Genomic DNA, 14,151 nt, shown 5'->3' with positions numbered 1-14,151 from the left:
AAGAGTTAACGGTGTTATGCATATATAGGTGTAAATAAAGTTTCCAAACTTATTCAAGCTCAGGTGGCAAGAGTTACAGTCTTACGATGGTCTGTAAGAAAAGTTCGGTTCTGATGCACAGGACTGAAGTGACTTGTAATCTGAATAAACACGTGTCGTCGATCCTCCTCGTTTCCCTCCAAATCTTCCAAGCCAGCCATATGTGACCAATTTAGGAGCGCTGTCTTCAAGTGATAATCTACCAACCCAGGCAAGGGTTAGACACACCGGTAGATTCCTCAGGGTCGCTCTTTACACGCACTAATAGTCACAGATCGTTTACTCTTACTCGATCTTCAGCCCCGCCCTTTGTGGGTACTTAAAAGTTCAGTGGCAGTTTCCGCGACCAGCCTTCATGCGCCTGTGTCCTGTGAACCAAGCAGTGACGCTTGTTTAAATATCATTGAGCTGAACACCAGCTGTCCATCATGTAGTGCGCTCTCTCTCTCTATCTCTCTCTCTCCCTCTCTCTATCTATCTCAATCTCTCTATCTCTCTATCTTCTCAGTCTCTATCTCAATCTCTCTCTCTCTCCCCCTCTCCTTCCTTCCTCCCTCCCATCCTTCCTCCCTTCCCCATCCTTCCTCTCTCCCTTCTCCCCATCCTCCCTACCTGCCTTCCTCCCTACCTCCATCCCTTCCCCCCCATCCTCCCTAACGGCCCCTGTCTCTCTCTGTCTTACAGACGTGGTTCTTAAAGGCACAGTCCATCCATAATGAATAAAACTTAAGATTCCATATATGGTTTTTGATAAAATTCTATTATATTTACTGAGATTGCCTACCAGAAAATGGATCTCAGGGGAGTATATGGTGACATGTACATAGTACTTTGGTAATAAATGAACTTTGAACTTGTGAGCGAACGCTCTTCTAATTTCTCTCAGCATGACTCAAAGCACATTTCAAGAGGACTAGAATATAAAAGCAAGGACTTTATGAAGCAGTGCTGAGACCCCACCTGGACTATTGCGAGCAGCTTTGGGCCCCTCACCTTAGAAAGGATGTGCTGACATTGCAGAGGGTTCAAAGTAAAATTTATTGTCAGAGTACAGAAATGTCACCATGTACAACCCTGAGATTCATTTTCCTGCAGACATACTCAGCAGATCTATAGAATAGTAACTGTAAACCGGATCTGTAAACTGTAAACAAACTGGGTCAATGCAGATAATGAATAAATAGCAATAAATAACGAGCATGAAATATCAAGATAAACAAGTCCTTAAGTGAGTGTAGTTATCCCCTTTGTTTGGGAGCCTGATGGTTGAGGGGTGATAATTGTTCCTGAACCTGGTGGTAAGTCCTGAGGCTCCCGTACCTTCTACCTGACGACAGCAGTGAGAAGAGAGGTGGGGGTCTCCTCTTTCCTATGACTGTTTCATGTAGATGTGCTGAAAGGTTGGGAGGACTTTACCCATGATGGACTAGGCCGAATCCACTACCTTTTGTAGGATTTTCTGCTCAAAGGCATTGGTGTTCCAACACCAGGTTCCACCACACATCTGTAGAAGTTTGCCACAGTTTTTGACAACATGCAGAACTTCCACAGACCCCTGAGGAAGTAGAGGCACTGTCGTTCTTTCTTCGCAATTATATTTGTGAGATGGGTCCGGGACAGGTCCTCTGAGATAGTGACACCCAGGAATTTAAAGTTGCTGACCCTCTCTGCCTCTGATCCTCCGATGATTACTGGCTCATGGACCTCTGGTTTCCCTCTCCTGAAGTCTACAATCAGTTCCATGGTCTTATTGACATTGAGTGAGAGATTGCTGTTACGACACCACTCAGCCAAGTGTTTCAATCGCCCTCCTGTACGCTGATTCATCATCGCCGTTGATACAGCCCACAACAGTGGTGTCATCAGCAAGCTTGCGTATGGCGTTGGAGCTGTACTTGGCCACACAGTCATAGGTGTGACATAGGAGCAGGGGGCTCCTGTGCTGCTGGAGATTGTGGAGGTGCTTTTGCCAATCCGGACTGACTGGGAAATCCAGGATCCAATTGTGCAAGTGGGTATAGAGGCCCGGGTCTTGGAGCTTATGAAAATGATTCCAGGATTAAACGGCCTCCCATATGAGGGGCGTTTGAAACCTCTGGGTGTGTATCCATGAGGAGGTGACCTCATTGAAACCTATCGAGTGGTGAAAGGTCGTGATGGAGTGGATGTGGAGGGGATGTTTCCTATAGTGGGGGAGTCTAGGACCAGAGGACACAGATAGTGTGGATGTGGAGAGGATGTTTCCTATAGTGGGGGAGTCTAGGACCAGAGGACACAGATAGAGTGGATGTGGAGAGGATGTTTCCTATAGTGGGGGAGTCTAGGACCAGAGGACACAGATAGGATGGATGTGGAGAGGATGTTTCCTATAGTGGGAGAGTCTAGGACCAGAGGACACAGATAGAGTGGATGTGGAGAGGATGTTTCCTATAGTGGGGGAGTCTAGGACCAGAGGACACAGATAGAGTGGATGTGGAGAGGTTGTTTCCTGTGGTGGGGGAGTCTAGGACCAGAGGACACAGATAGAGTGGATGAGGAGAGGATGTTTCCTATAGTGGGGGAGTCTAGGACCAGAGGACACAGATAGAGTGGATGAGGAGAGGATGTTTCCTATAGTGGGGGAGTCTAGGACCAGAGGACACAGATGGAGTGGATGTGGAGAGGATGTTTCCTATAGTGGGGGAGTCTAGGACCAGAGGACACAGATAGAGTGGATGAGGAGAGGATGTTTCCTATAGTGGGGGAGTCTAGGACCAGAGGACACAGATAGAGTGGATGAGGAGAGGATGTTTCCTATAGTGGGGGAGTCTAGGACCAGAGGACACAGATGGAGTGGATGTGGAGAGGATGTTTCCTATAGTGGGGGAGTCTAGGACCAGAGGACACAGATGGAGTGGATGTGGAGAGGATGTTTCCTATAGTGGGGGAGTCTAGGACCAGAGGACACAGATAGAGTGGATGTGGAGAGGATGTTTCCTATAGTGGGGGAGTCTAGGACCAGAGGACACAGATAGAGTGGATGTGGAGAGGATGTTTCCTATAGTGGGGGAGTCTAGGACCGGAGGACACAGATAGAGTGGATGTGGAGAGGATGTTTCCTATAGTGGGGGAGTCTAGGACCGGAGGACACAGATAGAGTGGATGTGGAGAGGATGTTTCCTGTGGTGGGGGAGTCTAGGACCAGAGGGCACAGATAGAGTGGATGTGGAGAGGATGTTTCCTGTGGTGGGGGAGTCTAGGACCAGAGGACACAGATAAGAGTGGATGTGGAGAGGATGTTTCCTATAGTGGGGGAGTCTAGGACCAGAGGGCACAGATAGAGTGGATGTGGAGAGGATGTTTCCTATAGTGGGGGAGTCTAGGACCAGAGGGCACAGATAGAGTGGATGTGGAGAGGACGTTTCCTGTGGTGGGGGAGTCTAGGACCAGAGGGCACAGATAGAGTGGATGTGGAGAGGATGTTTCCTATAGTGGGGGAGTCTAGGACCAGAGGGCACAGATAGAGTGGATGTGGAGAGGATGTTTCCTGTGGTAGGGGAGTCTAGGACCAGAGGGCACAGATAGGCTGGATGTGGAGAGGATGTTTCCTGTGGTGGGGGAGTCTAGGACCAGAGGACACAGATAGAGTGGATGTGGAGAGGATGTTTCCTATAGTGGGGGAGTCTAGGACCGGAGGACACAGATAGAGTGGATGTGGAGAGGATGTTTCCTATAGTGGGGGAGTCTAGGACCAGAGGACACAGATAGAGTGGATGTGGAGAGGATGTTTCCTATAGTGGGGGAGTCTAGGACCAGAGGGCACAGATAGAGTGGATGTGGAGAGGATGTTTCCTATAGTGGGGGAGTCTAGGACCAGAGGACACAGATAGAGTGGATGCGGAGAGGATGTTTCCTATAGTGGGGGAGTCTAGGACCAGAGGGCACAGATAGAGTGGATGTGGAATGGATGTTTCCTATGGTGGGAGAGTCTAGGACCAGAGGGCACAGATAGAGTGGATGTGGAGAGGATGTTTCCTATAGTGGGGGAGTCTAGGACCGGAGGACACAGATAGAGTGGATGTGGAGAGGATGTTTCCTATAGTGGGGGAGTCTAGGACCGGAGGACACAGATAGAGTGGATGTGGAGAGGATGTTTCCTGTGGTGGGGGAGTCTAGGACCAGAGGGCACAGATAGAGTGGATGTGGAGAGAGTGTTTCCTGTGGTGGGGGAGTCTAGGACCAGAGGACACAAATAGAGTGGATGTGGAGAGGGTGTTTCCTGTGGTGGGGGAGTCTAGGACCAGAGGACAGAACGGAGATGAGGAGGAATTTCTTTAGCCGGGGGCGGTGAATCTGTGTGGAATTTGTTACCACAGGTGGCTGTGGAGGCCGAGTCACAAGGCAGAAGCTGACAGATTCTTGACTGGTCAGGGTGTGAAGGGATACGGGGAGAAGGCAGGAGATTGGGGGCTGAGAGGGAAATGGATCAGCCATGGTGAAATCACAGAGCAGACTAGATGGGCCAAATGGCCTAATTCCACTCCTATGTCTTATCCCACATACAAGGAGAATGTGCCCAGGTCCCTCTGCACCTCTGATGTTTGAACCTTCTCCCCATTTAGATAACAGTCCACACTATTGTTCCTTTTACCGAAATGCATCATCGTACATTTCCCAACACTGTTCCATCTGCCACTGTTTTGCCCATTCTTCCAATTTGTCCAAGTCCTGCTGCAATCGCATCGCTTCCTCAGCACTACCGACCCCCCCCCCCCTCCACCTATCTTGGTATCATCCGCAAACAATACTGACTGCTGAGGAACACCAGTTGCCGGAAGCCAACCAGAAAAGGCCCCCTTTGTTCCAGCTCGCTGCCTCCTGCCTCTCAGCCATTCCTCTATCCATGCCAGTCTCAGTGCGTTTCTGGGCACTGCGGCTCAAAAGGCTCCAAATTAACTAAAGATAAATTAAATCTTGGGCCCAGGCAGCAATATTTTAATATAAATGAGTTGTGACTGTGATCTAAGTCACCGGAGAGACATTGAGGCTGGTGACAAGCAGGCATTCTCCTAATCAGTAGAGTCACCTAACTCTCCTATTAGATTCCTCCCTCCTCAGCCCTTCTCCTCCACCTATCACCTGCCGACTGGTGGTGTAGAGGCATCCACACTGGACATAGAAACATAGAAAACCTACAACACAATACAGGCCCTTCGGCCCACAATGCTGTGCCAAACATGTCCTTACTTTAGAAATTACCCTGGGTTACCCATAGCCCTCTATTTTTCTAAGCTCCACGTACCTATCCAGGAGTCCCTTAAAAGACCCAATCGTATCCGCCTCCACCACCATCGGCGGCAGCCCATTCTACGCACTCACCGCTCTGTAAAAAACATACCCCGACATCTTCCCTGTACCTCCTTCCAAGCACTTTAAAACTGTGTCTTCTCGTGTTAGCCATTTTCAGCCCTGGGAAAAAGCCTCTGATTATCCACACAATCAATGCCTCTCATCATCTTATACACCTCTAACAGGTCACCTCTCATCCTCCGTCACTCCAAGGAGAAAAGGCCAAGTTCACTCAACCTATTCTCATAAGGCATGCTCCCCAATCCAGGCAACATCCTTGTAAATCTCCTCTGCACCCTTTCTATGGTTTCCACATCCTTCCTGTAGTGAGGCGACCAGAACTGAGCACAGTACTCCAAGTGGGGTCCTATATAGCTGCAACATTACCTCTTGGCTTTTAAACTCAATCCCACAGTTGATGAAGGCCAATGCATCATGTGCCTTCTTAACCACAGAGTCAACCTGCACAGCAGCTTTGAGTGTCCTGTGGACTCAGACCCCAAGATCCCTCTGATCCTCCACACTGCCAAGAGTCTTACCATTAATACTATATTCTGCCATCATATTTGACCTACCAAAATGAACCACTTCACACTTATCTGGGTTTACTTCTCAGCCCAGTTTTGCATCCAGTCGATGTCCTGCTGTAACCTCCTCAAGGCGAGTGGACTAGGGTTCGAATCTGGCCGGCTCCCAGAGACAGATACGTTAGGGACATTTAAGGGACTCTAAGGTAGGCACATGGATGATAAAAACAATGAAGGGCTACATCGTGGGGAGGGGTCAGATTGATTTTCGGTAGATTTCAGATTGAAAGGTCGGCAGAACGCTGTGGGCCACAAGGCCTGTGCTGCTGACCGAGTACAGAGAGCAATGCTAGAGCGACAATAACGGAAGCGGTGGAATTGAGGGTCGGAGAACGTGGTGGCACCTCTAGGAAGGTGTTGTGAAGGAGCTGATCGGGTTCAGCAGTGGGGAAGAGGATTTTCTTGATTCTGCTCGCCCGGGCTTTCGAGCTCCTGCATTTTTTCCGGGAAGGTCAAAGAAGGAAAAGGGGAGCGAATCAGAATCAGGGTTATTATCGCTGATATACGTTGTGAAATTTGTTGCCAGCATTGGAGTGCAATACATAGAATATGCTGTAAGAAATATATATTTAAAAAGTGGTGAGGTAGAGTTCATGGGTTCAGTGTCCATTCAGAAATGGGATGGCGGAGGGGAAGAAGTTGTTGCTGAATCGCCGAGCGTGTGCCTTCAGGCTTCCTGACGGTAGCAGTGAGAAGAGGGCACGTCCTGGGTGGTGGGGGTCCTCGGTGATGGACACCGCCTTTCAAAGACGTGCTTGATGGCAGACATCGAGCTTGCAGCCTTTCCCGATCCCGCGCAGTTGCCGGGGGTAGCGGGCGCCCCTGGTGATACTGTCAGCCTTCCTGAAGCACAGCATGGTGGGAATGGGTTGCGAGGAATGAGGCTGGTCAGCGTTTGCCGCTCTCTGCAGGTACCACCCGTCCGGTCGCCGTTTCAGGCCGCGGTACAACCTGTCAGGACTCTCCCTATCTGTAGAGGGTCGAGGGAATCCTTGAGAACAAGTAAAATCTTCTCAGCGCTGTTTGACCCACTGAGTCCTTCCAGCAACATTTTCCTTTGCGGCATTGTCACAGTCATTGACGGGCACCCGCCAGTCTTGCCGTCCGCGATTTTGTCATTCAGCCTGCGTTGCCGCGTATCCTTCCCGCCCAAGCGCTTGACCACCGAAGACCAAAAGCCATCGGAGCAGGATGAGGCCCTTCTGCCCATCGAGTCCGTTCCGCCGTTCCATCGCGGCTGATTTATTGTCCCTCTCGGCCCCCATTCTTCTGCCTTCTCCCCGTCACCTTTGTGAGTGCGAGGCCTCCTTTGGTCACGGTCAACCGTGGATATTGTGGCTAGATACGCAGGCCTCGGCAGGAGATGTGGAGAGCAAGCCATTTCCCGTTTAGCGAGCTCCCACCTCTCCAGGGACTCCAGCTCCGGATTTTTCCCTCGGGGTTCACCGTGAGCGAGTACAGCGGAGGTTCGAGATCAGAGTTTTCCTTCTCCTAGATGAGCTGCCAACCACAGGCTGACGAGCCCTGTCTGCCCGAAGCGACTGGTTTTAAGCTGCCAGTGACCTGCCTTTGCCCCTTCTCCTGTCAGTAGAAACGGTTCCGCCGGGCCTGGTAGCTATGCCACACGTGAAGGCCGGGAGCTGGGCTTGGTTGTCAGAGGCTATTGAGGTGCACGCCATTGGCAGCATTTAATAGATAGTGGGAGCTTGTCTCCATTACCATTCCTGACTAGAACAACCGTAACCTTTGATGCCTTTAATAATCTATACCCAATGACTTGGCTTCCGCAGCTGCCTGTGGTAATGTAAAACACAGATTCAACACCCTCTGGCTGAAGAAATTCCTACTCATCTCAGTTGTAAAGTGACGTCCTTCTTTTCTGAGGCTGTGCCCCCTGGTTCTAGACTCCCCCGATATAAAAAAAAATCCTCTCTGCACCCACTCTGTCTAGGCCTTTCAATATCCAATAGGTTGCAAAGACACGCCCAACCCCTCCCGTTCTAAACTCCAGCGAGGACAGGCGCTCAAACACTCCTCGTACGCTAAACGATTCCTTGTTGCTTTTGCAGCCAATTGTCCTGGCGCTGTTGGATGGCCCCTCGATGGCGGAAGCGTTGGCCGGGCTGGCGATGGAACTGCAAGACTGCGCCTTCGAACTCCTTCGAGGTAATTGTTACAGGGCACGTTTTGCTGTGGTTGTTTTGTTGCCTCACGTTCAGGGTCGTTCTCCTGAACGCTGTGGCCGTGCTCGGTAGGCGCTGGAGTGTGTGGCGGCTCTCGTTCGGGGACCCCTCGTCAGCTAGTCCAAATGTAAAAGACCAAAAGGCTGATGGCCGAAGCCCTGGATCTACGAGCCCGGTGGCCAAAAGTCTACAGGTTGTTTGGAGGCCTAGAGACTTGTCCTGGGGTTGGAAGACTTTACTCTGTGTATGCATGGGTGGGTGGGAGGAATGGGCTTTGTTTTACCAAAAGACCCTAAGACGTAGAGCAGAATTAGGCCATTTGGCGCATCGAGTCCGCTCTGCCATTCAATCATGGCTGATCCGTTTTCCCCCCTCCTCAGCCCCACTCCCCGACCTTCTGTCCCTAAACTCTGTCCAAATAAGAACCGATCAATCTCTGCCTTAAATACACCCAATGACCCGGCCTCCATGGCTGCCTGTGGTAACAAATTCCACAAATTCACCACCCTCTGGCTAAAGAAGTTTCTCCGCATTTCTGTTTTAAATGGACGCCCCTCTATCCTGAGGATGTGCCCTCTTATCTTAGACTCCCCCACCAAGGGAAACATCCCTTCCACATCTACTCTGTCTGGGCCTTTCAACATTCAAAAGGTTTCAGTGAGATTCCCCCCCTCCCATCCTTCTAAATTCCAGCGAGTATGGGCCCAGAGCTATCAAATCTTCCTCATATGATAACCCTTTCATCCTTGTAAACCTTCTCTGAACCCTCTCCAATGCTAGCACATCTTTTCTTAGATGAGGAGTCCAAAAACTGTTCACAGTACTCAAGGTGAGGCCTTACCAATACCTTATAAAGCCTCAGCATCACATCCCTGCTCTTGAATCCTAGACCTCTTGAAATGAATGCTAACATGGCATTTGCCTTCCTCACCACTGAATCTGCCTACAAGTTAACCCTTAGAGTGTTTTGCACAAGGACACCCCAAGTGTCTTTGATTCTCAGATTTTTGGATTTTCTCCGTTTAGAAAATAGTCTGCACATTTATTTCTACTACCGAAGTGCATGACCGTGCATTTTCCAACATTGTGTTTCATTTGCCACTCTCTTTTTCTCCTGATCTGTCTAAGTTGTTCTGCAGTCTACCTGTTCCCTCAACACTATCGCCCCACCACCAATCTTCGTATCATCTGCAAACTTGGCAACAAAGCCATCCATTACATCATCTAAATCATTGATCATACAGCATAAAAAGAAGTGGTCCCAACACCGACCCCTGCGGAACACCACTAGCCACTGGCAGCCAACCAGACAAGGATCCTTTCATTCCCACTCGCTGCCTCCTACCAATCAGCCAATGCTCTAACCACACCAGTAGCTTTCCTGTAATACCATGGGTTCTTAACTTGGTAAGCAGCCTCATGTGTGGCACCTTGTCAAAGGCCTTCTGAAAGTCCAAATATACAACATCCACTATATCCCCTTTATCTATCCTACTTGTAATCTCCTCAAAGTATTCCAACAGGTTCGTCAGGCAGAATTTTCCCTGAAGGAAACCATGCTGACTTTCTACTATCTTGTCCTGTGTCACCAAGTACTCCATCACCTCATCCTTAATAATTGACTCTAACATCTTCCCAACCACTGAGGTCAGGCTAACTGGTCTATAATTTCCTTTCTGCTGCCTTCCGCCTTTCTTAAAGAGTGGAGTGACATTTGCAATTTTCCAGTCCCCTAGCACCATTCCAGAGTCCAATATGTTTTGAAAGATCATTACTAATGGCACCACAATCTCTACGGCTACCTCTTTCAGAATTCTAGGGTGGAGTTCCACTGGTCCGGGTGACTTATGTACCCTCGGGTCTTTCAGCTTCTTGAGCACCTTCTCCCTTGTAATAGTAACTGCGCTCACTTCTCTTCCCTCACACCCTTCAACATCTGGCACACTGCTAGTGTCTTCCACAGTGAAGACTGACGCAAAATACTCATTTAGTTCATCTGCCACCTCCTTGTCCCACATATTATTTCTCCGGTCCTATGTCCACTCTCATCTCCCTTTTGTTGTTTAAATACTTCAAAAAGCTTTTACTATCCACTTTGATATTGTTTGCCAGTTTACTGTCACGTTTCATATTTTGCCTCCTAATGATTCTTTTGGTTGCTCCCTGTAGGGTTTTAAAAGCTCCCCGATCTCCTGTCCTCCCACTAATTTTTTTATTTTTTTTTTACTTTTTTATTAGTTTTTCAAAACATTTTACAAAATTAAAAACCCCAAATCCCAATGAGGAGCATTAATACAGTGCAAGATTAAGCATACAATAACAATATGCTACAAAGGAAGAGAATTTAACAAAAAAGCACCTAAATTAAAGACAAATGAGCTTAGTGTCCTCCCCAAGCCCCACAACACAAGAAAAAAACAACAACAACTCCAGACCAACCACCACACAATATAAAGAGTATAAGTCCGGACAGTCAAACTCCCAGACTGTGAATACACTTAGTAACAGAGGGTAATAATGCCTACTACCAGAAAAAAAAAAGGGAGCTGAAAGCAAGGGACCGAAAAGAAGAAAAAAAAAGAAAAAAAAACCCTAGTCAAGAGGAAGGTTATGAAAGTACTCGATAAAAGGTCCCCAGACCTTATGGAACTTTAGATCCGAATTAAGAACTGAATAATGAATTTTTTCGAGGTCCAAGCAGGCCATAATGTCGTTAAGCCATTGCGCATGAGTGTGCGGGGCAACATCTCTCCATCTAAGGAGGATCAAGCGTCTCGCCAGGAGAGAGGCAAAGGATAGTATTCGGCATTTGGTCGGACCCAGACATAAATCTGTCTCGCCCCAAAAACCGAACAGAGCAATTAAGGGGTTAGGTTCTAGGTGCTGATTCAGAATACCCGATAATGTAGTGAAGACATCTTTCCAGAATTTCTCCAAGCTAGGACAGAACCAGTACATATGGATGAGAGAGGCCACGCCCCTCTTGCATTTATCACAGAGCGGACTAATGCCAGGGTAGAATCGAGATAGTTTAGATTTAGACATATGGGCTCTATGGACAATCTTAAACTGTAAGAGGCAATGGCGAGCACAAAGGGAGATTGAGTTAACCGATTTGAGAACTGAGTCCCAGCTCTCCTCGGATAAGGAGATATTTAAATCCTGCTCCCAGGCCATTTTAATTTTATCCACAGGGGCCCGTCGTAAGGCTGCTAGTTTATCTCGGATAATTGAAATTAAACCTTTACCTAGTGGATTAATGGAAAGAAATAGGTCCATAGCATTTTTCGCAGGCATTTCAGGAAAGTTAGGAATTAAAGGAGCAGTAAAGTGTCGGATTTGGAGATATCTGAAAAAGTGAGCGTTAGGCAGGTCAAACTCAACGGAGAGCTGCTGAAAAGAAGTGAAGCGATTATCAATGAAGAGATCTTCAAAATGTCTAATGCCCCTCCTGTACCAAACATGGAATGCTGAATTGTACGTAGTAGGTAAAGAAAGGTGATTATATGCGACAGGGCTAGAAACGGAAAACCCCTGGAAACCATAGCATTTCCTGAACTGAGCCCATATACGCACAGTGTGTCTAACCAGAGGATTAGCTATTGATCTGGGCAGACTGCTAGGGAGTGCAGAGCCAAGAAGTGCAGATATAGACAATTCTTTAGTGGAGCTCAACTCCATTGCCACCCAGTTAGGGCACTCGGGTTGACCGTGGAAGAAAGACCAGAAGGCAGCACAACGTATATTAGCTGCCCAGTAATATAAGCGAAAGTTAGGTAAAGCCATACCACCCTCTTTTTTAGATTTTTGGAGGTGGATTTTATTAATTCTAGAGTGCTTATTCTGCCACAGATATGACAAAATAATAGTCTAAGGAATCAAAAAAAGATTTAGGAATAAAAATTGGGATAGATTGAAATAAGTATAAAAATTTGGGGAGAACATACATTTTAACAACATTAATACGACCTACCAAGGACATAGATAGAGGTGACCATTGTACCAGACTCTGTTTTATAGCATATGAAAGATTGACAAAGTTTTCACGAAAGAGATCTTTAAACTTCCTTGTGACTGTAATTCCAAGATAAGTAAATTGATTATGGACTACTTTAAAAGGGAGATCACGAAATATTAGTTCTTGTGCTTCTTTATTAATTGGGAAAAGTTCACTCTTATGTAAGTTGAGTTTATAGCCAGAGATCTGGCTAAACTGGTCAAGAAGTGAAAACATTAGAGGTAAGGATGTAGACGGATTTGAGAGAAAGAGTAATAAGTCATCAGCATAGAGAGAGACTTTATGCTCAACACCCCCTCTCCAAATCCCGGTCAATTCAGGACATTTTCGAAATGCTATCGCCAGAGGTTCTATAGCCAAATCAAAGAGAAAGGGACTTAAGGGGCATCCCTGACGGGTGCCACGTTTGAGATTAAATACTTGGGATTTCTGAAAATTAGTTAGAACAGAAGCAGTAGGACACAGGTACAGCAATTGGATCCAAGAGATGAAACTTTGGCCGAGGTCAAATTTTTCTAAGACTGCAAAAAGGTAGTTCCACTCTATACGGTCAAATGCTTTCTCCGCATCAAGGGAGATAACACATTCAGGAGTCCCAGCTGGGACTGAGTATAAAATATTAAATAGACGCCGAATGTTAAAAAAAGGGAGACGGTTTTTAATAAAGCCTGTTTGGTCATCAGAGATAATGGAGGGAATAACGGTTTCTAATCTATGAGCCAACACTTTAGCTAAGATCTTTACATCAACATTGAGCAGAGAGATCGGCCTGTACGAGGAACACTCTGTTGGGTCTTTGCCCTTTTTTAAAAGAAGAATAATAGATACCTCATTGAAAGAGGGTGGCAATTTGCCGCAATTAAACGAGTCAGATAATACTGAAAGTAACTGAGGAGAAAGAAGTGAGGAGAATGATTTATAATATTCCACAGGGAACCCATCAGGTCCAGGAGATTTCCCTGAGGACAGTGCAGAAATTGCAAAAGATATTTCTTCTGGTGATATAGGTGCATTGAGTTTGGCTTTGAAATCAGATGAAAGTGAGGGGATATTCAGATTCTGTAAAAATTGATCCACAGAGATATTGTCATTCAGGGATTCAGAGGAATAAAGCCGAGAATAAAAATTATTAAATGCATCATTAATTTCTAAATGATCCGATGTAAAGTCTCTGTTTTCCTTCCGGATCTTTGTAATATGTTGTTTGGCTTTGGAACGCCTCAGCTGATTGGCTAGGAATTTACCAGACTTATCCCCGTGAATGTAAAAGCGGCTCTTGCTTTCGAGAAGTTGGCGTTCGACAGGTTGAGTGGACAGAAGGTTAAATTTAGTTTGGAGTTCAATGCGCTTCTTGTATAATTCAGGGTTCTTAGTTTGGGCATATATTTGATCCAAATCTTTAATCTGGTTAATGAGGTCTGATCGATCTGCACGGGATCTTCTATTGAGATTTGCTGTGTAAGAGATTATTTGACCCCTCAGATATGCTTTCATGGCATCCCAAACAATCTGGGATGGCACTTCAGGTGATGTATTAGTGTTAAAGTAAAAGGTTATCTGGTCCTTAATAAATTTTATGAAATCATCATCCGATAGTAAAGTTGAATCGAACCGCCAGTGTTTGTTCCTCTGAGGGAGACCAGGAAAGTTCAGAGAGAGGGTAATTGGGGCATGGTCAGAGATCAGTATACTCTGATAGTCACAAGAGTGGGCAAATGGGATAAGTTGGTTATCGAGTAGGAAATAGTCAATTCTAGTGAAGGTATGGTGAACATGTGAGAAAAAAGAATAATCTCTCTCCGTAGGATGGAGGAAACGCCATATATCAGAGATACCAAAATTAGCGAGAAACGATTGAATAGCTAAGGCAGATTTAGTAGGTGATCTGGTAACAGAGGACGATCGGTCCAGTTTAGGATCCAACCAACAGTTGAAGTCACCACCCAATATAAGAGAGTATGAGTTTAAGTCTGGTAGTGAGGAAAAAAAACCGTTC

At 46.9% G+C, this 14,151-nt stretch overlaps 1 protein-coding gene across 2 annotated transcripts in view; it reads left to right on the top strand.

Moving 5' to 3' along the window:
* LOC140717645 (malate dehydrogenase, cytoplasmic-like) overlaps positions 1-14,151 on the top strand; it is a 59,223-nt gene that overhangs the window by 5,258 nt on the left and 39,814 nt on the right. For both annotated transcript variants that reach the window (XM_073031257.1, XM_073031256.1), the window contains one exon: positions 8,024-8,120. In XM_073031257.1, coding sequence (XP_072887358.1) covers positions 8,024-8,120 — 97 coding nt within the window. The remainder of the gene's footprint in view (positions 1-8,023; positions 8,121-14,151) is intronic.

This window comes from Hemitrygon akajei, chromosome 28 (genome assembly GCF_048418815.1).
Source record: "Hemitrygon akajei chromosome 28, sHemAka1.3, whole genome shotgun sequence".
NCBI lineage: Eukaryota > Metazoa > Chordata > Chondrichthyes > Myliobatiformes > Dasyatidae > Hemitrygon > Hemitrygon akajei.
This window is presented reverse-complemented; position numbering and strand designations above follow the sequence as displayed.